At 40.2% G+C, this 26038-nt stretch overlaps 2 protein-coding genes and 1 pseudogene across 4 annotated transcripts in view; all 3 read right to left on the minus strand.

Annotated features, from left to right (window-relative positions):
• LOC145510106 (uncharacterized) overlaps nt 1-6894 on the minus strand; it is a 38191-nt gene extending 31297 nt beyond the window's left edge. The window contains exon 1 of the mRNA XM_081500446.1: nt 4558-6894. The gene's annotated coding sequence lies outside the window, so the exon portion shown is untranslated. The remainder of the gene's footprint in view (nt 1-4557) is intronic.
• On the minus strand, nt 1861-9961 carry LOC145510933 (plexin-A1 pseudogene; annotated as a pseudogene).
• HAVCR2 (hepatitis A virus cellular receptor 2) lies at nt 8143-26038 on the minus strand. 3 transcript variants are annotated; one of them, XM_081500447.1, is made up of 7 exons: nt 25800-26038; nt 24512-24850; nt 23595-23678; nt 18100-18140; nt 16566-16692; nt 12998-13034; nt 8143-11007 (listed from the first exon to the last, which is right to left on the minus strand). In XM_081500447.1, exons 1-7 carry the CDS (start codon nt 25852-25854, stop codon nt 10848-10850), a joined length of 843 nt encoding a protein of 280 aa, XP_081356573.1. In that variant the 5' UTR covers nt 25855-26038; the 3' UTR covers nt 8143-10847. The 3 variants fall into 3 exon arrangements, with proteins under 3 accessions (XP_081356573.1, XP_081356574.1, XP_081356575.1); XM_081500448.1 differs by having other exon boundaries at nt 24512-24838; nt 25773-25931; XM_081500449.1 differs by having other exon boundaries at nt 8426-10975.

The raw sequence follows: 26038 nt of genomic DNA on the forward strand, positions 1-26038 counted from the left end.
ATTTCTTTATCTACTCATGTTAATGGATGGATTAGGTTGCTTCCATATCTTGGCAACTGTAAATAAAGCTACTATGAATACTGGGGTGCATATATCTTTTTGAGTTATTGCTTTTTTGGGGGGGGATATATAATCCAGAGTGGAATTGCTGAGTCATACCATAGTCCCATTTTTAGTTTTCTTATAAACCTCCATACTGTTTTCCACTAAGGCTGCACTAATTTACATTCCCACCAACAGTGTACAAGGGTTCTCTTTTCTCCATACCATTGCCAACATTTGTTTTTGTGTTCTTTTTTATGAAAGCCATTCTGATAGCTGTAAGCTGATACCTCATTGTGGTTCTGACGTTTTGATTTGCATTTCCCTGAAGATAAGCAATGTCAAACATGTGCCTGTTGGCCATCTGCATGACCCCTTTGGAAAAATGTCTACTCAGGTCTTTTGTCCATCTTTTAACATGGTTGATTTTTGGTGTTGAGTTGTATGAACTGTTTATATATTTTGCATATTAGCCTTTTATTGGTCATACCACTTGCAAATAATTTCTACCTTTCATTATGTTGCCTTTTTGTTTTGTGGTGGTTTCCTTTGTTGTGCAAAAGCTTTTAGGTTTAATTAGTTCCCATTTATTTTTATTTCTCTTGCTTAAAAGGAGCAGATACAAGAAAACATAGCTCCTTTTTTTTTTAATTTACAGGTTTTCTAATTCAACATGTATTCTCTTGCTTGCTGACTGCAAAACGGGAAGATCCAAACTCCAGACCCTCTGGTCACTGCATTCTGCGGCCAACCAGGCCATTGGGTGTGACCTGAGACCTCAACACTCCCAGCTGCTTGTGCAAAGTACAGCAGGCGTCCGTTGTTCCCCTAAAAAATGAGCAATGGCCCTGGATGTCCCCTTGCTCCAAGGGGCCAGCATGCTGTTGGGGAGCCAGACTGAAGCCTCTGAGAGGTTGGTGGCGGGTCAGGGAGTGGGGAGGAGGGTGGTCATGACTGCTCCTGGGACCTCTACAGCTCAGAGCTCAGCCTGAGGCAGGGTGTGGGGAATGGTGGGCATGGTGAGGGGGAATAAATGAGAAAAACTTACACTCATGACCTGGAGCCCCAGGCCCCAATAGCTTCCAGAGGCACAGCCCTGAGGACAGCACAGGAAGTCACTTGGGCCCTGGGTGCAGCCATTCTGCAACCCTTCCATAGGATGGACCCAGGGCCTCTCTCTGGGTGAGGTCGATGTGTCACTCCATCCTCAGCCATGGACAGCATGTGGTGAATCAAAAGGATGGTGGTTGTGGGTGTGTAGTGGTGAGCATAGGGGTGCTGAAACATAGCAGGTGGGTGGTGATTGCCCAGACAGACTTTAGCTCATCATGACTGAGCCCTGGGCATTCAGTCTCCCCACCTGGGCCATCAGCCAGGCCCCCGTCCTCAGACTCTGCCTGGGAAGCCAGGCACAGCTGAACCCTCCCAGTCCCTGGGCCTAGTCCTGGCCTTGGCAACCTGGTCTCTCCCTCCCAGAGGGTCCAGCCTCACCTTCAGGGCCTTAGCAGTCACCTCATTGTCCCAAGAAGGCCTCTGGTCACACCTGGGTTCCCCAACCCCATGGCAAGCAATTCTGGGCATGGAGGGTGCTTCAGGCTTCGTCTCATCCACACCAATTAAGACCTGGGACTCTGGCAGGCTCCAAGGGGAAGGTTAGTGCCAAGGGGACCAGGACTGGACACATGGCCCCCAGCACAGGGCACCTGGCAAAGTTGGGACCAGGCCTCTTCTACAGATCTCCCAGCTCTGGCTGCTAGATAGGGGCCAGCCCCAAATTCACTCAAGTCCCCCCTGGTCAGATGCTCATAGGCCAATGACTCAGCTACTCAGGGGTAAGGTGTCCAATACTTGCTCCAGCTTGCTCCAAAGCAGCTGCCACCAGGTCTGCTTATCCTTCTCCAGGGCTGTGTCAGGGTCTTGTCCTTGTACTTGGTGATGTAAGAGTAGATCTCATGCAGGACACTCATGCTATTGAACTGACTCAGGTCCAACGTGAGATATGTGCTTGTGTCCTGGTAGCTGATGGCAGGCCATCTTGGTGATGTTGGCATAGTAAATCTCCACCTAGCTCTTGTAGCTAAGGACGTCCTTGGTGTAGAGCAGCTTCTGGGAGGGCAAGTCCTTGCCCAGCTTGTGCTCAGATGTGGAGCAGGAGTCCATGAAGGCCTAGGCCACCACTGACAGGCAGGCCTCAGTGCTGCTGCTCTTATAGATATTGAAAAGGACCTGTCAGTTCTTGATCATGTTCAACCAGAAGCACAGGAGCGGGCAGTTTTTCTTCCAGGTGTGATGCATATCTGCATCTTGTATCTGATGCCGATCTGCCTGCTCATCCAGGAAATCAAGCATGTACTTTATGGCCAGCAGCAGGGCTGAGCCCCAGTGCATGCTGAAGATGGTTTGGAAGAGGGCATCCATTAAATTCTACAGCATGCTCTTGATGGCCAGAAGCCGCATCAGGAAGATCTCGAAGACCGTCTTGCTACCTCAGTTGCCACTGAGCTGTTCCAGGTGGTCATGATTCTTGACCAGGAACACTGATACTTTTTATATCAAAGAGTGCTCTGCCCATGTTTTCCTCTGGGAGTTCTATGGTTTCTGATCTATTTATGTCTTTAACCCATTTTATTTTTGTATGTGATATTAAAGATGTTCTAATTTCATTCTTCTACCTGTAGCTGTCCAGTTTTCCCAGCACCGCTTTTTGAAGACTGTCTTTTCTCGACTGTCTATTCATGCCTCTTTTGTCATTGATTTTTTTTTTTAAATAAATTTATTTATTTTAGTTGGGGGCTAATTACTTTACAATATTGTAGTGTTTTTTGCCATACATTGACATGAATCAGCCATGGGTTCACACGTGTTCCCCATCCTGAACCCCCCTCCCACCTCCCTCCCCATCCCATCCCTCTGGGTCATCCCACTGCCCCAGCCCTGAGCATCTGTCTCATGCATCGAACCTGGAATGGTGTTCTGCTTCACATATGATAATATATATGTTTCAGTGCTAGTCTCTCAGAACGTCCCACCCTCACCTTCTCCCTCAGAGTCCATAAGACTGTTTATGCATCTGTGTCTCTAATTCTGCCTCACATATAGGGTTATCATTACCATCTTTCAAATTCCATATATATATGCGTTAATATACTGTATTGGTGTTTTTCTTTCTGGCTTACTTCACTCTGTATAATGGGCTCCAGTTTCATCCATCTCAATAGAACTGATTCAAATGTATTCTTTTTAATGGCTGAGTAATATTCCATTGTGTATATGTACCACAGCTTCCTTATTCTGCTGATGGATAGCTAGGTTGCTTCCATGTCCTGGCTATTGTAAACAGTGCTGCGATGAACATTGGGGTACACGTGTCTCTTTCGATTCTGGTTTCCTCAGTGTGTATGCCCAGCAGTGGGATTGCTGGGTCGTATGGCAGTTCTATCATTGATTAATTGACCAAAAGTATATGACTTCTGAATTCTCCATCCTCTTCCATTGATCTGTGTGTCTATTGAGCCAGTACCATAATGTTTTGATTACCGTAGCTTTATAATATAGTCTGAAGTTGGGGACCGTGATTTCTCCACCTCTGTTCTCTTTCTCAATATTGTTTTGGCCTTTGGGGGTCTTTTGTATTTCCACATAAATTTTAAAATTGTTCCTAGTTCTTTGAAAGATATCATTGGTATTTTGGTAGGGATTGTATTGAATCTATAAATTGCCTTGGGTAGCATGATCATTTTAGCAATATTAATTCCTCCAATCCAAGAACATGGTATAATTTTCCATCTGTATTATCTTCAGTAGTTTTCCAAGTACAGGTCTTTCACCTCCTTAGGCACTTTTATTCTAGGAATTTTATTCTTTTTGAGGTAGGCTGTTTTTAAAAGATTCAGTACAGGTCTTGATTTAGGGTCAGACTTTAGGCCTGAAAAGTCTTATGAACTTTGAGACTGTTTATACAAGAAGGGACTTTAACTACCTGGGGCCAAGCCTCTTGATTTGTATGTGAATAAATGGAGGACCAGAGAGAAATAGAGGAGAGGACCCACAGAAGTCACTCAGGACCAATGCAGAAGTGAAAGCCAGGTTCACCTACCCCTACTCCACTGTTCCTCTTCCTCAACAAACATTATTTCACCAATGTTTTTTGTTCTTGTTGTTTGCACCACCCAGCTTGTGGGATCTTAGTTCCCCAACCAGGGATACAAACCCACAGCCTCTGCAATGAAAGCTCAGAGTCCTAACCAGTGAATGGCCAGGGAATTCCCATTTATTTAACCAAATATTCATCAAGCATTCCATACTAAGCAATGGAACATTTTAAGTAGATAAAGCAAACCCACAATCTCCACCCTTGAAAGTTTAGGAAAACAAGCCACCACTTTCAGTATGAATGAAGTCATCATAGGAAACAAGCTTATGGTTACAAAAGGGGAAGGTGAGAGATAAAGTAGGAGTATCCAGTTAACAGATACACACTACTATACATAAAATAGACAAGCAACAAAGACTTACTGTATAGCATAGGAAACTGGTGACTCAGATGGTAAAGAATTCACCTGCAAGCAAGAGAGCCAGGTTAGATCCCTGGGTTGGGAAGATTCCCTGGAGAAGGGAATGGCTACCCACTCCCAGTATCCTTCCCATGGACAGAAGAGCCTGGAAGGCCACAGTCTATGGAGCTGCAAAGAGTCAGACATGACTGAGTGACTTACATTTCACACCTTAGGGAACTATATTCATTATCTTGCAATAAACTATAATGGAAAATAATCTGAAATACATCCACACACACACACGTGTGAATCAGTTTGCTATAAACCTGAAACCAACATAATACTATAAATCAACTGTACTTCAATTTAAAATAAAGGAGTCTAGTTACACTGTGCCCCAATATAATTTATATACCTCTCTCACATATTAATACCATGTCCATTGATGTTCCAGGTTTTGAAGTTGTGAGTGAGAGGATGTCAGAAAATGGAATGTGAGCTAAGTGAGCTCCTGCTCACACAGCTAGAGGGCACTGCCTAGTGTAAAACAGAACTTCTCCCCAAATTATGAGATAATGGGTCCTTTTCCTTCCTCCCCAAAACCAAAACAATGTTTTCTCCTTAAAACAGTGACATCAGAGATTTGTTTTGGGATGAAAACTTTCACTTTTAGCTATGTGCCTTGCTGCATTATCACATGATTGTAAGTCATTTCCTCTGCATCCATTTTAGGGAAGGTGAGTGGATAAAAAAAAAAAAAAATGATAGCACCGGGCTTTCATCAGATAAGGTTAAGAGAATTTTCTGAAGGACTCAGTACTCTTCCAAATCAAGCCCACTGCAAGACTTGGGCACCAGTTGAACTCCTGTGCTAGCAGAAGTTATTCAAAATGTATGCTGAGCTTTGTCAAAAGTTTTGTCAAGGCACTGCCTTTGTAGTGAGCATTGGGACTTTCCACACTGACAACAGAACCCTCTGTTTGTTAACTAGCTATATTGCTAAAGAATATCGACATTTTAAAATTTCAAAACTTCAAACGTCAAAATCAAAAATGAATTAATTCGAGAGAATGGAACACTACTGAAATAAATTGCTTTCTAAAATGACTGCCTTGAGAAAAAATATACATTTAGTAATATACTGAATGGTATATTTCTTTAAAAATATACTATTTTTCTATGGTCATGATACTTCAAGTACAATCACATCCTTTGACATAACAATTCCATGTCCAGAATCATAAATATTGCAAGTATACAAATGCACATAGGTTTTTGTATATTTGAAATGGGGGAGGGGACTAAACATCTATGTGTGGGGAAGTGATTTAATAGACTAAGCACATTTGTTCTACTGAATACGACATAGCTGTCTAAGTAAAGGCTGTTGTCCCATTCTCACAGACAATGATGAGCTTCTGTAAGTAGTGGAAAAAATTAGGTTACCGTGTGTGTGTGAGTGAAAAAGAGAGAAAATAAGAGAATAGCCCAGAACTTTGCTGAATTTAGAGCCACTAGCCACATGTGGCTATTGAGCACTTAAAAAGTGACTAGTCAGAATGGAGATGTCCTCTAAATGGAAAATACTCACTGAACTGTGAAGACTTAAAATGAAGAAAAAAAAACAAAACAACAACATTAAGAGAAAAACAAAAACACTGCATTTCTACCGGACAGTGCTGACCTAGGACTGATCCTGGGGAGTGGGACTGGGGAAAAATTTTGATGGAGAGGACAGGAAATAGGGATTTCCACCTTTAATTATTTTTCAGAAAGCACTTAATTTAAAACTTTAAAAATCAGAGTGGGAATCCACACAAAATTTATAGTTTAGTTAATATTATGTGTCACTGTTAATTTCTTCATTTTAACAAATGGTACCATGGTTACATAAGCTGTTAACCAAAAAAAAAAAAAAAAAATCTGCTGAATACAGGAACTGTGTACAATCATTGCAATTTTCTGCAAATCTAAGATTATTTCAAAATAAAAACCTAAAAAAACCCAACAATGAGGGAAACAAGCACTCTAACAAGATGTTTCTTCTGCTTAGACAGTCTTACTTGGAGTCTCAAAGTACTTACTGTAAAGTAACTCACCTACCCAAAGTTCCTTGTAAACACATCTACTTGAAATAAGGCAGCTAGGATTACTAAATATCACATTCCTTAGCTCTCACCTGAAATTCCATCAATTCAGAAAACTCCTTTCTCCCTTAGTGATTAGAAGCTGTCTGGCTGCTGCTTAGGTACCAGGAAATTTTGCTGGAGTAGGAGGCTTGCTCAGAGAACAGGAAAGGTGCCACCTCTCCAAGGACTTCACTGAGGCCTGGGCAGCTAGAAGTTTTCAAAGCCCCTTCACTTACTTCTTGCTCCCTCATCGGCTCCTTGCTTCAGCCGTCGGACTAAATCAACACTAAGGTCAAGAGATTTTTGCTAAGATCTCATCGTGAATTTTGAGATAAAAAAATGAATCAAAAATCAATATTGTTAGTATAACAACCTTCACCTATATTTATACAGGTGTTACTTTTTACTTAAAGGTTTCCAGAACAAGAACTAAACTTAGCATGCAAATGAGTAAGAATGGCAGGTAAAACTGGATAACAAAATTTAAAACAGATTTGATATAGATACATGGTTATTTCAGAACTGGCCAAAGATAAATTTAAACGCTGCATTGGAGTGTAAAATACTTTTAGTTTACATGAAGTAGGTTTAAAAGGCATGAAATGTAGAAATTACAAAGGAAAACATGTCAGATTCTCATGATGCATGTTGTTAAGTATAGACTATAAAGCTGTAACAAAATACTTTCCAAAGGTGACCTACCCATAAAACAATTATATTAAAAATAATGTGGGTTTTAAACAAACATTCTATCACCACCACCACGCCTGCATAGCTTAAATAATTTTTTTAAACATCACTACTTTCTCTGGAAAATGAGTCACACCATAAGCAGAAGGAGCTTGACTAAGAATTTACGAAAGAAAACTGCTACTATGTAAATCAGTGACCTTTATAATTACAGGCAATACAACTGAAAAAAAGATGTAGAGGATCTAGAATCTTGAAAGTCTCATTTCTGACTCATTCTCTACTGCACTCTTCAGCTTTTCCACTGAAAACTGGTTAAAAACTGAGCTCTCCTTAAGCTTGAGAAATCTCCAACCAAGTGTCCCAGCTGCCTCTCTCCTTTTCCCCTCTTTCCAGCTGAGTTCCAGAAAAGAATGACGAAAAACTTTAAAATTATAGATCTAGGGCATCTCTACTTACCTCTGGAAAGATTTTCTCAGTAGAAATCTGGAGACAAAATTAATTTGCACTCAGTTAAAAAAAATGCAAACTTAAGTGAAAATTAAATTTTAATGGAAATAAGCATGAGGGGATGTTCCCAAATAAATGAATGACAAGTCAAACCACTTGGAATTTCTGCCTTGGGAATTCTAACACTAAAAGTGATAGGCAGATAAAGCATGGCAAGATCTTAAATTTTCAGTCTGAAAAGATCAGGGAGCCTCTTCATGCCCTGTGGCTGTCTATGGCAGAGATCTAGGAGAAAAATTTCTAAGGCACTTCTAAGAGAAAAACCACACATTCAATCTTTTTATGTTGTTTTTAATTAAGTTACCACTTGTCATCACCCAGACCCTTTGGGGGTTCCTTGATAGTTTGTTATCTTTCTGCCACCTTCCTCATGACAAATCACTGATACACAGTTGATCCTACCCTGATCAAGTTGGTCCCAATCCCTGCTGGAACCAATCTTGACACATCTAGAGTGATGCTACACACTACTGCCGGCTGTGACCCTGAACTTATCCAAAGTCTTCATTTCTTTCTATGAGGAAGAGGGTGGACAGGAAAACATTGCGATCATACTTAAATCAATTTTTTTATTACAAAAAAATAGAGAAAATGATTCAAACAGTTATAGAAGCACACAAAAGGAAAAAGTGAAACTCTTTTGACTATCTGCCCCTGTGGAATAACCATATTAACTGTGGAATATGGTTCTGGAATATTTTACAGTAAAAGAAAAAAATAGAATTAACTATACTATCCTAGAACCTTTTTCTTTTTATTAGCAATATAGATTTCTCCTATGACAAGTAACACAAGCTCTATGAAACTAGAGATTTTGTCTGTTCCCTTCACTGCTATATTTCTAGGAACTAAAACACTGTCTGGCACAAAGTAGGTGCCAAAAAATGTTCACTGAATGAATGAATGAAATCCTCCTTCCTGTCAGATCAGTCAGAGGTTCCATGGGGTCAGGGATGTATCTATTTGGTCTCTGTGATCCCAGCACCAGAGTACCTGGCACAAGGTAAGCACTTAGTATCTGTTGAATTAGCAAAACAACTCAATGATGAAACTACCTAATTTTTTTTTTTTCTGTTCCAGAGTGTTGACAATACCACAATAACCAGCTATTCCCCAATTCATGGAAAAAGTCTCTCACAAACACTATTGTAATAGTTGTTCTTATGTATATATCCTTGTTGAAAGATTTTTTTAGGATAAGAATCCCTTTTGTGGGGCAATCATTGACCTGGTTTAAATGTGTTGTGAAATCTCTTCCCTCTAGAATTTCATAAATTAAAAACACTTAAGATTAATTTTTCGGCTTGTTTAAAAGCCACTGCCTGGAAATTTGCAAAATGATCTCCCTTTCAAATCTCCAGTAGAAAGCGAATGCTTCCCAATCCTGTCTAGAAGCAGCTTGAACACTGTAAAGGCTACCTGCATCCTTGGTGACCAACATTTCCTGCATGCAACACAGTAGCAGTTTAGTCATCACCCGGAGAAGGCCGTCTTCAGGCAGGTCTCTACCGGAGAAGGCAATGGCACCCCACTCCAGTACTCTTGCCTGGAAAATCCCATGGATGGAGGAGCCTGGTAGGCTGCAGTCCATGGGGTCGCTAAGAGTCGGACGACTGAGCAACTTCACTTTCACTTTTCCCTTTCATGCACTGGAGAGGGAAACGGCAGCCCACTCCAGTATTCTTGCCTGGAGAATCCCAGGGACGGCGGAGCCTGGTGGGCTGCAGTCTATGGGGTCGCACAGAGTCGGACACGACTGAAGCGACTTAGCAGCTACTGTTGATTCATCCAGCAGAAAGAGGAAAGAAGACAGGAGAGTAACAGACTTCCAGGGCCTGAGCTGGAAGAAGATGCTGAGAAACTAAGAGCTGGACACGACCAGAAACAGGAGCTTAAGAGTATTTTTGAGTTCCCCAACAAGTGAAGGTACAGAGCTCTATCTGAAGTCTCCAATGGAAAAGTTTTTCCAGAAATTTACCTTTCTGCTTATTTAATTTTTTTCACTCCAAAGATATAAGTAAATCTCTATTATGTGTCAGAGGTGTGCCATGCTGGGGAGGAAAAAACAGGCAAGATGGACCTACTTTCCACCATCTTGGCACTGAAGCTTAAGGACTATTGTTGAAGCATGAGGGGATCTGACTCTGACAAATAAAGACGGCTGGAGCCCTTTACCTATTTTCCACCAGGGAACAGAATTTCTGTCCCAGTCATTGCTTCTTCTTTTATGAAAAACACTGCTCCATTTCTCCCCATGAATGGAGAAGTCGGTCAGAGATCTTTCCCTTTGAGTACACCGCAAGCAAAACTGGTCAACACACACTAAGCGTACTTCCTTTTTCTCCAGGAGCATCTGCCACAAGACAGGCCTTGCTGGGTCATCTTCTTAACTGAAGCCAAGGAGAGCTGTGCATTGGCACTTACTGTTGCAGAGTCAACATTCAAAGAAGTATAAACCTTGAGGCTTTTAGGGAATCTTCAAGACCATCTAGTCCTACTCCAGTAGTTTCCTAACCCCTTCTATGGATCAGAGGTCTTTGAGAATCAGAGACCCCTTTAGACTTCCTGTATTGAAAAAGACACACATATATCTCAGCACGTAATTTCCCCTGTATTTTCAGGAGTTACATGGACACACCACTTAATCGAATATCTAGAATTCCAGAGAGCCCATATTAAGAATTCTTACTCTCTATAAAAGCCCTCTTGAGCTCTAATGTCCCAATTAGCAGTCTCTGACTTGGGTGGATGGAACACAGAGGCAATGTAGTGCCTGTATATTACCACACAGGTCCCAGCTCAACCCTTGAGTGAGCTACTTATCTTTAAAATATGGAAAAGCTCTGTTCAGTGGCCAAGGACAGACTTTCTAAAATCAGTCAGCTGAGCCATCTCATGGTTTCAAAGAAGACAACAACAAGCCCCAAAATGAAGTGCTTGAATCTGGTGGCATTGAAAGGTGACAGCAGCCCAGAGGTTGTTAGGATTGCTGCCCACTGTTGACGGAGCAGTAACACTCATATGGATCCTCCACTTCATACACGTTTTCCTCAATGATATAGATGTTTTCCTCTGCGTGAATCCCCTCTGCTGCTGCATTTGCCAACCCTGAAGAAGAAAGGTTGGCCAAAGTGATGAGGCTGTGGAAATAAAGTATTGTAGTTGAGTTAAGCATTTTCTGGACAACATGTAATAGAATTGAGAGAACGGGCTTTGCCGAAGAGTTAGCCACCAAGGCAGTATATGATCCTTGATCAGGCCCTGACTAGGAAGGGAAAACATAAAATAGCAATGAAATAGTCTGGGAAATATTCTGTACAAATTCAAATTAATCTGAAATTTCTTAGGTATAAAAATGGAATTGTGTTATCTAAGAGAATATACTTGTTCTGAGGAAGTGCAGACTAAAGTGTTTATGTGAAGTGTCAAGATGTCTGAAACACCTGTACAAATGGCTCAGAAAAAGAACAAAATTGTATATGTAAAGAGAGAAACAAAGTAAATGTGACAAAATATCAAATAACATGCTCAAATTGCTCTGTTATTTCAATTATTATGTGGGTTTAAACAATTCCAAAAAGTAAAAGAAATGTGTTATGGATCCAGTGAGACTTGAGTTTGAATTCTACCTCTGTTGCTTACCATCCATATGATCTAGGCTAAGTCGGATTTGCCGTTTCCATTTATTCATTCAAGAACTATCTAGTGTGTTACACACTGAGTCCATGCATCAAGAGATACAGCAGTGAACAAAACACAAAAAGCTCCTGGAGGCTCCTAAGTAAACTTAGGGTGCCAGGGTCCTCATCTATACAATGGGAATAAGTACTTTTCTCTCACAGGGCTGCTGTAAGGAACATTTATCCATTCAATCCTCAAATATTTATGAAGTGTATACTAAGAATCAGGTGTGCACTAGGGGATACAGTTGTTAATGTGGCTGTTAAGTTCCTAATTTTCTATGGAGTTTACATTTATAGGTAGAGATAAAACATTAACCCAATAATTTCATAAAGAATGAACTAGTAGTACATGTAAATGTAAATATTACCTATTGATATTACAACATTTCAGGTTTCAGCTCTAATAAATACTGGTTATAGATCATATAAAGCCATTGATGATTAAATGTTCTATTTGGTCTTATTTGACTATTTTACTGCAGACTATTTTGTCTTCATAACTATACCATCTAGTGTGTGTGAATGCTAAGTCACTTCAGTCGTGTCCAACTCTTTATGACCCTAGGGACTGTAGCCTTCCAGGCTCCTCTGTCCATGGGATTCTCCAGGCAAGAGTGGGTTGCCATGCCCTCTTCCAGGGGATCTTCCCAACCCACAGAGTGAACCTGCATCTCTTATGTCTCCTGCACTGGCAGGCAGGTTCTTCACCACCAGCACCGCCTGGACTCAGTCTAAAACTATTAGTGGTTCAGATAGTATTCAGTGGACAGAATCATTTTTTTCTTAAAATATAGTTCATTCTGGCCATGTACCAAATGTCACAGAAACCCAGTAAAAGTTATATAAGCTTCATGTGTGTGCAGTGTAGTGTAATTAGGAATAGAGACTAATTCCGCAATATGATAGACAAGCAGTTTTCAACTCTGTTTGTACATTACAATTACCTAGAAAATTTTTAGAACAATAAGGGCTTCCCTGGTGGCTCAGATAGTAAAGAATCTGCCTGCAATGCAAGAGACCCGAGTTTGATCTCTGAGTTGGGAAGATACCCTGAGAAGGGAATGGCTACCCACTCAAGTATTACTTCCTGGAGAATTCCATGGACAGAGGAGCCTGGCGGGCTATAGTTCATGGGGTCACAAAGAGTGGACACAACTGAGCAACTAACTCTTTCCCTTTTTCACTATGATGAGACCTCATCCCCAAAGATTCTGATTCATTTGCTCTGGGGTAGACAAATATGTTTAAGTGCCCTAGGTGATTCTAATAGGCAATCAGAGTTAAGAAGAACCAGGCTGGGTTATAAAAAGCTCTGAGAGTAGATTCTGAGCTTCTTGTTCACTTCTATAAACCAGTGGCCACCTAGAACCTGGTTGTAGTAGGTGCTCAATCAGCTGAAGGGTTATCCAAGATTCCCACCTTCTCCTACCCTACACATCATTCTTACCTTGAATTTTTTATCTTCTCTTTTCTATCAGAATACCCTAAGTAGAAAGGCAAAGAAAAGTCAATTTAAAATGCTTTAATAAAATAAATGAGATAAAAAACAAAACGGGCTAAGTAGAGGCAAAGATTGTTTATGGAAATCTGGTACCGGTTAAGATTGAATTACATCAAACCACTGATATGTGTCTTGGTTTATTACATAAACTGTGGTAGAAGGTAATAAAGATATATTTTCATATTTAACAAATACAGGGAGTGCCTACTACATATCTGGTAGTATGCTAAGCACCAGGGACACAAAAAATGAATTATGAGCATTGACATCATTAAGCTTTTCTAGTGGGGAGGCATTTAAGAAAAGAAAGTAAATAGAAAAAATAAAATAATTTCAAACTGTGATGTGACAGAAAGAAAAGCACTGCAGCAAAATGGATTAACCTAAAGATTATCATACTGAGTGAAGTAAGACAGAGAAAGACAAATACTGTATCATTTATATGTGAAAGCTAAAAACATTACAAATAGGTTTATTTACAGAACAGAAACAGACTCACAGACACAGAAAACAAACTTATGGTTGCCAAAAGGAACGGGGAGGAGAGATAAATTAGGAGTATGGAATGAACAGATACATACCACTAAGATGAACTTTAAGCTCAGTTCTGAAAGAAGAGAATGAGTCAGCCAAATGAAGAACCAGGGTGAGCATTCTGGATTGAGTAAAGCCCTGGTAAACATGGTGACAAGTGGCTGAAACTGAAAGCATGACCAGAATAAAAGAGTGGCACAAGATAAGGTCTGAAATGGAAGCTGGGATAGATACTATAGGACCCTGTAAGTCATAATCAGGAGCTTGGGTTTTATCCTAAGACACAAGAAATAATTGAAGGCCAGAAATATGATATAACTGGGTTTCAAGAAAATCACTTTGGTTGCTATGTGGAGAATTAACTAAAAGGAGGTATGAAAAAAAGAACAGGTAAGTCATGAACTGCCTCACAGTAAGGTAGTGACAGAGAGGCACAGAATCATGAATGGATTTTAGATATGCTTTGGGAAAAGTGCAGGAAGTGAAGCTGGATTGTGTGTAGTTGGGATTATGTGTTAGGAGTGAAGAAGAAGAGAATTCAAGGATGGCTTCTAGCTTAGGCAACCAGTTGGATGGTAGTGAAACACTATGATGAAGACCCAGCGAGAGGGAGGAGGGTTTTAAAAAGGTGGAACATAGACTCTAGAGCTCCTTTTCGGACACGTTAAGGTGGGAGACAAATAAGTGGAGATAACACCCGAACAGTTGGACAATCAGTACCAACACCCTTGAGTGTTGAAGACAGAAACTAAGGATGACATTTAAGTCTATGGAAATATAGGTTTTCATCATCAAGAGGGTATGGAGAGAGGAAAACACCAGCTCTGGGGAATCTCAACACCTAAAGATCATGCTGAAGAAGAGAAAATAAGAAAAATGACTGAAAAGGAGTGGCCAAAGTGAGAATAGTGTTTCAGAAGTCAAGAGAAGGAAGACTTTTTTTGGAATGAGTGAGGGTCAACTTAGTTGAATATTACTGAAAGATGGATGTGCTACAATGAAGACAGAGGTATCTACTGAGTTTATCAAAATGGAGATCACTGAGCTTGAACTAAAAGTACTTCAATGGCAATTCAGGTATAGAAGCTAAATGGGGGTGGGGGCGTTTGAAGAGTACAGAGGAATGAAATGTAGGAAGAACTAATCTGAGAAATATGCCTGTGAAGGAGAGGAGAGAAATGGGAGTAGCTGGAGAGAAATGTGTGAACTAGATCTTACTTTTATGCTAATAAAAAAAAGCATAAATAGCCATGGAGAGAGAGATGATTCTGGAAAAAGCTATCAAAGGAAGAAGGAAGTCATGGCTACAGCAAAGTAGTTGAAACAGGCTTTTAATACTTCATCAGTGCAGTGAGAAGGGAGGGAGGTTTGAGCAGCAGTGAAATATGTGATGCTCATCTCAGACACTGCACTAGAAAGATACAAGACTGCTGCACATTTCTGAGTGCCAATTTATGGCTTTGATGTCATGATTAAAAACCTGTCACCCTGGTTGTGTGATCTTCTCTAGCATCTTCTAGGGAAAGATTGCAAACTGTACACAACTTTCCCATCTATTCTTCTAAGTAGTCATGTTTTGAGTTTTGGCAGTAATCATATGTGTGTACAAAACATGACTTCTCCTACTCCTCATCAACCTCTTTCCACACCCTTTTACACAAACCATAATGGTCCCCAATATCCAGGCCTTGGCAGAACTCAAAAAGTGGGTGTTATCATTGCTCCTTATCAACCTGTAGGCTCCAAATTCATGTGGTCAATTCCCAAACTCCACCGCTACCTCTCCATAAACTCAGGTAAGTGGGAGTGAGTAGCTTCTTCCTATGAACAATTCATTTAGCATTAACGGCAGAATAACATAAAGGTAAGCAGGATAGCCCTGGTTTCAAATCCTCTATCAGTTAACAGTGTCGCTTTGGACTAAAAGTTGCTTAACCTTTCAACACAATGGCTCTCCAACTGGTAAACGAGAATAATATTAGTACCTTTCTCAACAGGGTAATTATGAGGATTTAATGCACATAAAGCACTTGGAAGCTTTAAGCCACACAGGATGAGCAGCTCATCCCAGTTTTCCCTGGACTGTCCCAGTTTTAGCACTGAAAACCCACATATTCGGATCCCTCTTTCAGTCCTGGGAAGTTTTGGAATGGTTTGTAATCCTACACACAGTTGATGTTTACGGATGAGTAAGAAAGGCTACTAAAATAATAGAGGTATAAGGCCTTGGCCTCTGCCCCGAAGAGAAGAGAATATATCACAATTATTAAAGTATATGAGGCTTTCAGAGTGATGGAAGTGTTTGGTCATTGATTGTGGTGATGGTTTCCTGAGTGAAATCATCTACAAAAATTCATTAAGTTGGACACATTTTAAATACACAGTTTATGGCATATAAATTACACTTTTTTTTTCTTAAATAAACATAAGTAACTTGGAAGTAAAATGTTTGCTGAGTGCCACAATGGAGGAAAATAACAAATGCCGAAACCTTGACCATGACCCAGTGTTAAAGGAGCCTGCTACCCCTCTTTAAAGAACCACACCTAGGAGATAAATAAGATAGAAAATGCATAGAAGGAAGTGATTGTTGATTCATGAATTTAAAAGATTTATGTTCTTTACAAAATAAGAAAACAGGTACTAGAATCAACTTGTCTGAATCTGAATTTCAGCGCTGCCACTTACTGATTCTGAAACCTTGAAAGTTTACCATTTCTAAGTGTTACTCTCCTCTGCTGTAAAAAATGGGGATAACAGTACTACCTACCTTATAAGATGGTGACGATGATAAATATAAAAACATCCTTGTTACATGGTAAGCACTGAATAAAAACGAGCTATTATTAATCCTGTGGTTTGAAAGGACTGAAGAGTATCCATTCTAATCGATATAACCTAATAATATCTAGGTTTGGGTTGGTTCCTATGTTAACAGTTCCGTATCAGAGGGAGAGAGAAACACCATCAAATAACTTACATTTGAGAATTAAACCACCAGAGATAAGAATCAGAGCCAGCCCAGCAGAGACTCCTGCTCCTATGTAGAGGCTTGTTCTGGTGGTGGCACCCATGTCCTGTAACTCAGTAGCCAATGTGGATACTTCCTACGGAAACACAAACAGAATTACAGCAAATGGCCAGAAACCCATTGTCTGCCCAGGTAATCTCACAGCTTATGCATGAGACCAGCCCTTTCACAGTGTCCCAGGAATGCAGGGACGTTGAAATGACTCACGATCTGTCCCCTTCTAGACAAGCTTCACACCACCCAAAGAAAGAGATTAGCTGAAGTTTTGGAGTTAGCAAGACAATAAGATATGCTTGTCTGTGCTATGGGTGGAGAAGTAGCCTTAGTAAATGGACTCCCAATTTCCCCAACAAAAACGAACATTAAAGTAGAACTCTATTTATGTAAGATTCCCTCCTGTTTCCAGGGAGTTTCAGAGAGGTCTAAATTTGGTGTTGTGCCATGAAACCCCTATTTCCACAGAAAGATAGTGATTTAAAAGCTAGGAATTTGCAGCCTGACAGTCTTGGTTCAAATCCCAGTTCTGTCACCAAAGAGCAGAGACATCATGTAAGGTTATAGGGAAAATTAAGTGACAAAAAACAGAAAATGCTTGGCACAGAGCCTGGTACAGGATAAATGTTCAATAAATGGTAGCTTTTATTGCTATTGCTCTATATCCCGCTTCTAAAATTTCAGTTTCTGTTCCCCCTTTAAAAAGAGTAACAGTGAACACTTTTAAAACAACATCAAGCAATTAAGTCCTCCATTTATTCAACACACATTTACTGCAAGTGCACTGTGCAAACGTGCCCTAAGCAGTGTGGCTCAAAGAGGTATTTAAAAGGCAACCCTGGATTGCAAAGATCGCAGGACAAACACAAAATACTTAAGAGTGAGTCAGACTGAGTCAAATGAATGCAGACTCCTGGGTATGTCCTCAAACAATTTCCCAGTCACTGCTATCAGATTGTTTTCTAGTGGTTTTCCCTTTCACTCTGAGAAGGTGGGAGACATTAAAATGGTGGTTGATTGAAATATTGCTTTGTTTTTAGTTAGATATGTAAGTTCTTACCTTAGAATATTCCTGACTGGTGACTTGTTAAATAAATAAATTTAAACAAACAAACAATCTTTCTCATTAGGGTAGAAATGTTAACAAGGAAAAACACAACTGTCAGGAGATGCAGGGTGTCTGAACCCTTCACAGTGGTATACAGTTGTGAAATTTCAGGATAAGAGCAAAATGCTAGTGTTTCTTCCTTTGGTTTTCCAGCACCTACTATGTGCCAGGCACTTTTATATGCATCATCTCATCCCATCCTTACAACAGGCCTTTGCAGTTACAACTGTCATCAGCAACATGTTATAGTCAAGGAACCCAAAGCCAAGGGAGATTAGGCATTTTTCCCCAAGGAAAAAGTGGACAGGAAGAAAGTCTAAAGCCATACTTTTTTTTTCTTTGAGTTGAGCATGAGCTCAGCTCACACACACAGTTACTTACTGTCTGATTTTTATCATGGAGGGTCTCCAGTGTCTGTGTCTCTACCACAAAGAAGAAAAATAGCCAAAACAGTTAGGAACGCTCTTTTACATGAGATATGTTGTTTTTTTTTAAAGCTTCCTATAATTCTATTTGAAACTAATTCTACTTCATACTCTTTACAATAATTAACTGAGAAACCAACAGAATTTATTGAATACTTACAAATCAACTCTACGATGACCACGTTTTTTCACCCAGATAACAAACCAAACTACCTATGTTCTATGAAATGGAGACTTCTGGGAAGATGTGTTTTGAATATGTGGTTTGTTGTGTCCACAGGACCTAAAAGGGTCTGCAAAATTCTAACAACATTGACAACACACAAGCAGGCATTATAATTAGACTTCTTTTTTTAGATCAAATGACTGCTCTTTAATATTTATTTTGTTCATTTTTTAACTGACGTATAGTTGATTTACAATGTTGTGTTAGTTTCAGGTTTACAGTAAAGTGATTCAGAATATATATATTCTTTTTCAGATTCTTTTCCCTTACAGGTTATTACAACCTATTGAGTATAGTTCCCTGTGCTATACAGTAGGTCTTTGCTGGTTATCTATTTTATATATCTGTGTGCTCAGTCACTCAGTCATGTTCAACTCTTTGAGACTCCATGGACTGTAGCCTGCCAGGCTTCTCTGTTCACGGAACTTTTCCCGGCAAGAATACCAGAGTGGGTTGTCATTTCTTACTCCAGGGGATCTTCCTGATCCAGGGATTGAACTCCACCTCTTGCATCTCGTGCATTAGCAGGTGGATTCTTTACCACTAGGGCCAACTGGGATGGCTCTTATACGTTAATCCCAAACTGCTAATTTATCCCTCCTTCACCCTTTTCCCTTTTGGTAGCCATCAGTTTGTTTCCCATGTCTATGAGTCTATTTCTGTTTTGTAAGTAAGTTCATATGTATGTACAATCTTTTTTAGATTCCACATATAAGCAATATGATATGACATTTGCCTTTCTCTGTCTGGCTTACTTCACTTAGTATGATAATCTCAAAGTCCACCCATGTTGCTGCAAATGGCATTATTTCATTTTTATAACTAAGTAATATTCCATTGTATAGATGTCCATCAACAGATGAATGGATAAAGATGTGGCATGATTAGACTCTGAAAGGTAAGGAAAGTTAATTTTCTCAAAACCATTTAACATCTACTCATTAAGAGAGAGGGTATTTTGTTCCCTAAAAAATGAAAATAATAATAACTGTAACTATAATTTACTATGAATAGGCATTGTGTTAAATTCTTCAAGTGAAGTATCTCATTTAGCACTCAAAACAACTATCTTAAAGTAGGGACTATCAGTCCCATTATGCAGATGAAGAAGCTGAGAATTAGGAAGCTAAATGACTTACCCAAGGTCATACAGCTTAGCGAATAACAAAGGCCTTCCAATTTAGGTCTGCATGGCCTTAAGTATACACTCTTAACTATGCTGCCTCCAACAATGCTCACCTCCGCACTGTGATTACTAAGCTCATCACGTTGCCCAGATCCCAGCTCACTTTCTTTCCTTTTTAGGCATTTATTTATTTATCTGCCTATCCATTCAATGAACATATATTACATCCCCACTCTATGCCAGGCACAGAGGACAGAACAGTGAACAAGATGGGCACAGGCCCTTATCTCATAAACAATGCATTTTAAAAACCAATAAATCGTCAGTCTTGGGAAGATTAAGTGTGCAAACTCATTTTTCTGATTGAGTCAGAGGCTCTGAAACTTCCTAAATGTCACGGTCACTTTCTGGAATCTTCAAAGTCTAAGCCTTTTAACGCAAAACTCCTGGCATACAGACTCTGATTTTAATATTATAAAAGCATATTCTCAGCCTACAGTTTGGTTTGTTTATTTTTTAAGAAAAGGAAAGACGTTATCTCCCATTTACCTTTGCTCCTATTACGAAAAGGAAATTAAAAACCACACTGGTGGAAATACTAAGTAAACTACACATACAATATTTTCTAGTGTAAATCTAGTTTCTGCTTCCCTACAATTACTTTTCTTGGCTTAAATGGTAAGACTGTCTGACTTCTAACTTTTTTTTTAACTTCATTTTACAGTGAAAATGATCAATAAACTAGAGCACTATTGGGTTATCACAGCTTATTTTCACATAGACTGACATCAACCAAGATGGGTGGGACAGATAGAGGAAGTTACAGTGTGTTTCCTAGAGGACCCAAGACTGGGGGAGCAGGTTGATGATCTTAAAAGTATATAAATTTAATATTTACCATCTAGCATGTTTTATATGCCTGACACAGTGCTTAGTACTCTACATGCACAATATCTTTTCATCTTCACCACAACGTTGTTCTTGTTCAGTCACTAAGTCATGTCCGACTCTGCAACCCCATGAGCTGCAGCACGTTAGGCTTCCCTGTCCTTTACTATCTCCGTGAGATTGCTCAAACTCATGTCCATTGAGTAAGTGATGCCATCCAACCGTCTCATCCTCTGTAACCCCTTCTCTTGTCCTCAATATTTTCCAACATCAGAGTCTTTCCAATGAGTCAGCTCTTCACTTCAGGTGGTCAAAGTATTGCAGCTTCAGCTTCAGCACCAGTCTTTCCAATGAATATGCAGGGTTGATTTCCTTTAGGATTGACTGGTTTGATTTCCATGCTGTCCAAGGGACTCTCAAGAGTCTTCTCCAACACCATAGTTCGAAAGCATCAGTTCTTCAGCACTCAGCCTTCTGCGTGGTCCAACTCTCACATCCATACCTGACTACTGGAAAAACCATAGCTTTGACTATACGGACCTTTGTCAGCAAAGTGATGTCTCTGCTTTTTAATACACTGTCTACAACTGTCATTGCTTTTCTTCGAAGAAGCAAGCGTCTTTTAATTCCATGGCTGCAATCACTGTGTGCAAAGTACTATTATTTTCCCATTTTTCAAATGAAGAAGTCTCAGAGAGGTATTTTGTCTAAGATTGCATAAGCTATTAACTGGACAACCCGAGATTCAAATCAAGTCCACTTCCAGAGCTAAGGATTCATCCATGATCCAGTCCTGCCTTTTTCAGGTGGAAGAGAGATTTCATTTGTCCGATGTTCAAAGCTGGTTTAGGAACTTCAAAGACCCTTGGAACTCTTACTTGTAAAGGCTCCTCTCCACTTGATAGCAAGCATATTATATGTACCCACATTCCACATTAAAGAAAGGGTGTGTACAACTACACACAAGTTGACTTGCAGGTAGGTAATTAACTGGTATAATGTTACATATTATAGTCATACCATTAAATACTAATTAATTTCAACTTTTCATTTTATTTCCACAGTTTGGAGCCATTGCCTTTTTTTGTTTAAGTATTTTCTCAGGTCTTGGAAAAGCTCAGAGATTGTAGGTAGTCTGCCTATATTCCCAAGTGCAAAAAATAGCCCCATTCTGTTGCCCTAAAGGGAAGGAACAAACAAGTAAAACCTGAAGTGAAGGCCACTTCTGATTATGTTACAGACACCTCAAAACATGTGCACCACCTTGTGAGGAAGCTACTTCTCTATCTGGGAAGGTGTGTGGCCACACAGCAAATGTCCACTTGGGCGTGACATTGTGAAGGGCACTGAAACCCATGATGGGTAAGTGGGATTCCCACCATTCCCTTCAAGGTCTACAGTCATGAAATCCTTTAAAATATAACAATGACATATGATAAACACTTGGTATGATTTGATTATCTCACTATTTGGGTGATCATCTGTTTCCACCATATTTAATTTCCTTACTAATTGCATGAGAGATGTTGGTACACAGTGACTAAAGAACCAACAAAAAGATTCAACCTCTAGAGAACTGACATTAATATTTTAAATAACTAATATTTGAGTGCTTTCTCTGGGCAGGGCATTATGCATTATGCTTAGTGCTTTATATATGTCATCACATAGATCTTTACAATAGTTTTATGACATAGGCACTGGAAATTAACCTCATTACAGAGGTAAGGAAATTGAGCCTCACAGAGTTTGAGCAACAAAACTGAGTTTATAAAACTAACACAAAAAGCTGATATTAGAACCCATTCTGCCCATCACTGAAGTGCTGTGCTGTGCTCAGTTGTTTCAGTCGTGTCCAACTCTGCAACTGTATGGACCATAGCCTGCCAGGTTCCTATGTCCATGGGATTCTCCAGGCAAGAATACTGAAGTGGGTTGCCATGTTCTTCTCCAGGGGATCTTCCTGACCCAGGGACTGGAACCTTCATCTCTTGTGTCTCCTGCATTTCAGGCAGGTTCTTTACCCACTGAGTCACCTGGGAAGCCCATCACTGAAGTAGTACTTAACTGCAGTCTCATTCTGCCTCTAGATCTTACTGAAAATGACAATAACTAACATGTACTGAGTATGCACCATGATCAGACTCTGGGCTAAGCACTTTAGACACACCTCCTTATTTAAATCTGAGAGATTTAATAGATTAGGATTTGGAATTTACCTATTATTAAATTTTAGGGCTTTCCTGGTTGCTCACCAGTAAAGAATCCACCTGCCAATTCAGAATACATGAGTTCAATTCCTGGGTCTGGAAGATCCCCTGGAGAAGGAAACAGCAACCCACTCTAGTATTCTTGTTTGGGAAATCTCATGGACAGGAGCTTGATGGGCTACAGTCCATGGGGTCGCAAAAGAGTCAAACATGACTTAGCAACTAAACAACAACAACAACCACCTCATTTTACAGAATCAAAGACTATGCTTTGGAGAGTTTAGAAAGACCAGGACTCCTCCCTGATCAATGTGACTTGAGGTCTGCTCTGTCAACCCTATCTTCTTTCTAGAGCACTGTGGAAAATACTTGTTGAAATACCTGAAGAATTTAGCTGCTCCTTCTGAGGTTAGAATCTGAGGAAGATGATGGACTTTGTTCCAGTTAGAAGGAACTCTTGAAATAGCCTAATCCAAATTATCCCAAACATGGACTGGGGCCACTACATGACAAAACATCATCAGTAGAAGAGTAAATCAGAAAATAATACGGAAACATAATGAGTTTTTCATTGAACATATATACAAGTATCCTCTTTTTTTTTAAAACACGGGGATGTCAATAGTAGAAATCTTTTTTTCCCCTGTTTGGCAAAATATGAAACTCATCAAAAATCTTTTTCAGGAGTCAGGAATTACTGGGTGGTGAAATCCAAGTCTCTGAACTCATTCCTCATACAGAGAGGAAGCTGCTATCCAGAGAAGTGAAAGACTTTGGCTCAGGTAGAGCGCTACTCATGACTAATTCAGAATCCTAGCCTGGGGCTCTTTTTTCCCAGCATAAATTTACCTTCACCTCTTCCTTACCTCTGTCACTATCTTGGGTGCACAGAAATATTCGTGCCTCCACTCAAACTATTTTCTCATATTTTCCCCATATTCAAAATCCTCTGAACTCAGAAACCAACTAAAGGTTTCCTCCTACACCCCATGTGTAATTACCTGAGACAGGTCCCTTTGTGGTGAGCATCCTTGGAAAGGCTGTAGTGATGTCCCTCCATGGAGTCCAAGCCGGGGTGACCTTGGCTAAAGTCAGAAACCAACGTAAGGATGAGGCTTCTCTGAGAGCAGAAAAGCGGCAACAGAAAAAAATTGTAAACACAACAATAGAAGAGAAACACATGCTAAACTTCCAAACCTATCTGAACACTTCGTTGAGAGTACATGACACTCAGAATGTCTGACAGAGGTGTGTTACATCATTATTATCACAGTCTAATTGTTAATAATAAAACTTACAGCCATAGTAAATGCTTCCCACAAAACATCTCATAAAATCCTCCCAGTGGCCTCTAGGGTAGGTAGTATTATATTTTATAGAGGAAGAGGTCACAGAGTTTAAATAACTTGACCAAGATTACACAGCTGGTAAGAAGCAGTGTCAAATTTGAACTTGGCTCCATCAACCACTAAGTGCACGCTTTATAAGCATTAAAACACAAACACACACATGCCCCTCTCCCTACACGTGCAGAGCCCAGTGGTTCTCAATCCTGGAGAATCACTGGGGGTAGACTTTGTAAAACTCCCATGCTCAGGCTCCATCCACCTCCAGAAAGGTGATTTCCCCAGTTTAGGGGTGGAGCCCAAGCATCTGTGCGAGTCAAAAGGCTCCCCAGGTGATTCCAATGACCAGTCATGTACTCAGACCACTGATCTAGCACTTTCCTTCATTCTATGGCCATGAGGTTCAACATAGATGGAGGGAATTAAACATGGTTGGACCCATTAAACTTTAGGTCTTAGGGGCCCAACTGGAGGGCTGTTATTGGGAAGACCAAAGCTGAGATCAGTCAGTGTATTTAATATGATCCACAGGCAAATCTCATTCAGAAAGAAGGTATGCAAAGTCCACTCACATGGTTTGATGACCAACTCCAGGTTTAATTTTCGATCATTCATTGGACCTGGGAATTGGATCCGGCAGCAATAGGTCCCACTGTCAGCTAAAGTCACATTCTTTATGGTTAAGGTCACATCTCCTTTTTGCAAATCCCTCTTTAGTAGGTATCTGCTGGATGTCTGATAGGTCACGTTCCTTCCATCAGTCCTGAGCACCACACTGTAACATTCAAACACAGGGCAGGGTCCCTTGCCCCAGCACACAGGCACGAGATTCTCAGTGGTAGCTGGAGAGTAGATGCAGGGCAGATCAGCATTCTGACCCACCTGAGACACATATGCCCCTTTCAAAGAACCTGCATAAAGAGGGAAAGAGAGCAGTGAGAGAGGTTGGTCCATTTCAAGAAAACTGCAAGCAATGCTTTGCAGAATAAAGAGGAAACCACTGCTGCTATCCTGCTTAGAGAACAGTTCACCATAGCAATGATTCTCAGACTCAAGGGGCACCAGAATCACGAGAAAGCCTTGTTCAAACAGAGAGAGCTGGAATCAACTGCTCAAGTTCCCCGTTCAATAGTTCTTGGGAACTATTGTATTTCTAACAAGTTCCCAGGACACGCTCAGGATATGGTTCATCTTAGAACCTCACTTTGAGAACCAGTGCCCCAGGAGAGAATCGTGGCCTGGTCTGTGAACATCGAAGGGCACTGCTGATGGAAACAGATAATCAGCTGTGGGTCACTGTCAGCCAGGAAAAGAGCTCACCCATTTAGGCTAGTTGTCTATTCACAAACTCAGGGCAGTTATCCTAACACAAAACTCTCTCTCCTTATTTTTTAACCAAGCACCAGGCACATAATGAATAAAAACCCTTGGCTGAATAAGAAGTTAATGTATGGCTGTTCTGAGGTTTAAAATTTATATAAACTACACATCAATATACATACATATTCAAGCAGTATAAAAAGTATATGAAAACTCTCCCTCACCCTGCTCTTTTTCATTTCCCAGCTCCCTTTCCCAGAGAAACATTCATGTATTCCCACTCCCCTGTGACACATACAAAAACAAGTCCAATATATCCATTTTTCTGCTCCTTGCTTTCTTCAATTAACATTATGATTTAAAGACATCTCATATCATTATGTTTCATCAGCTTTGCTATTTGTATCATGGATATATCACAATTTCTTTACCCACTACTCTGCTGTTGGACATTTAGATTGCTTCCAAATTTTTGCTTATTACAATGACCATCCTTGCATCTTTATCTTGCACTATCCAACTGCAAAAATCCAGACTTACTTGTAACCACTAGCAGCATGAGCAGGACGCAGTCAAAAAAAAGATGTGAAAACATGGGTTCTGAAGAAGAAAGTCAAACAATGGCTCTGTTTAGGTGCCGTCTTATTCGCCAATCGAACTGAGTATTTCCTGGAACTGTCTCTCCTCCCAAGTCACAGGAGCAGTGGGCACTCTCCAGACTGCTGGCCTAGCACAGTAGGCGTTTGACTACCAATCACTCCTCTCTTAACACTGTCATC

This window comes from Giraffa tippelskirchi, chromosome 6, assembly GCF_054371585.1.
Source record: "Giraffa tippelskirchi isolate mGirTip1 chromosome 6, T2T-mGirTip1v1.2.pri, whole genome shotgun sequence".
In the NCBI taxonomy this organism is placed as follows: domain Eukaryota; kingdom Metazoa; phylum Chordata; class Mammalia; order Artiodactyla; family Giraffidae; genus Giraffa; species Giraffa tippelskirchi.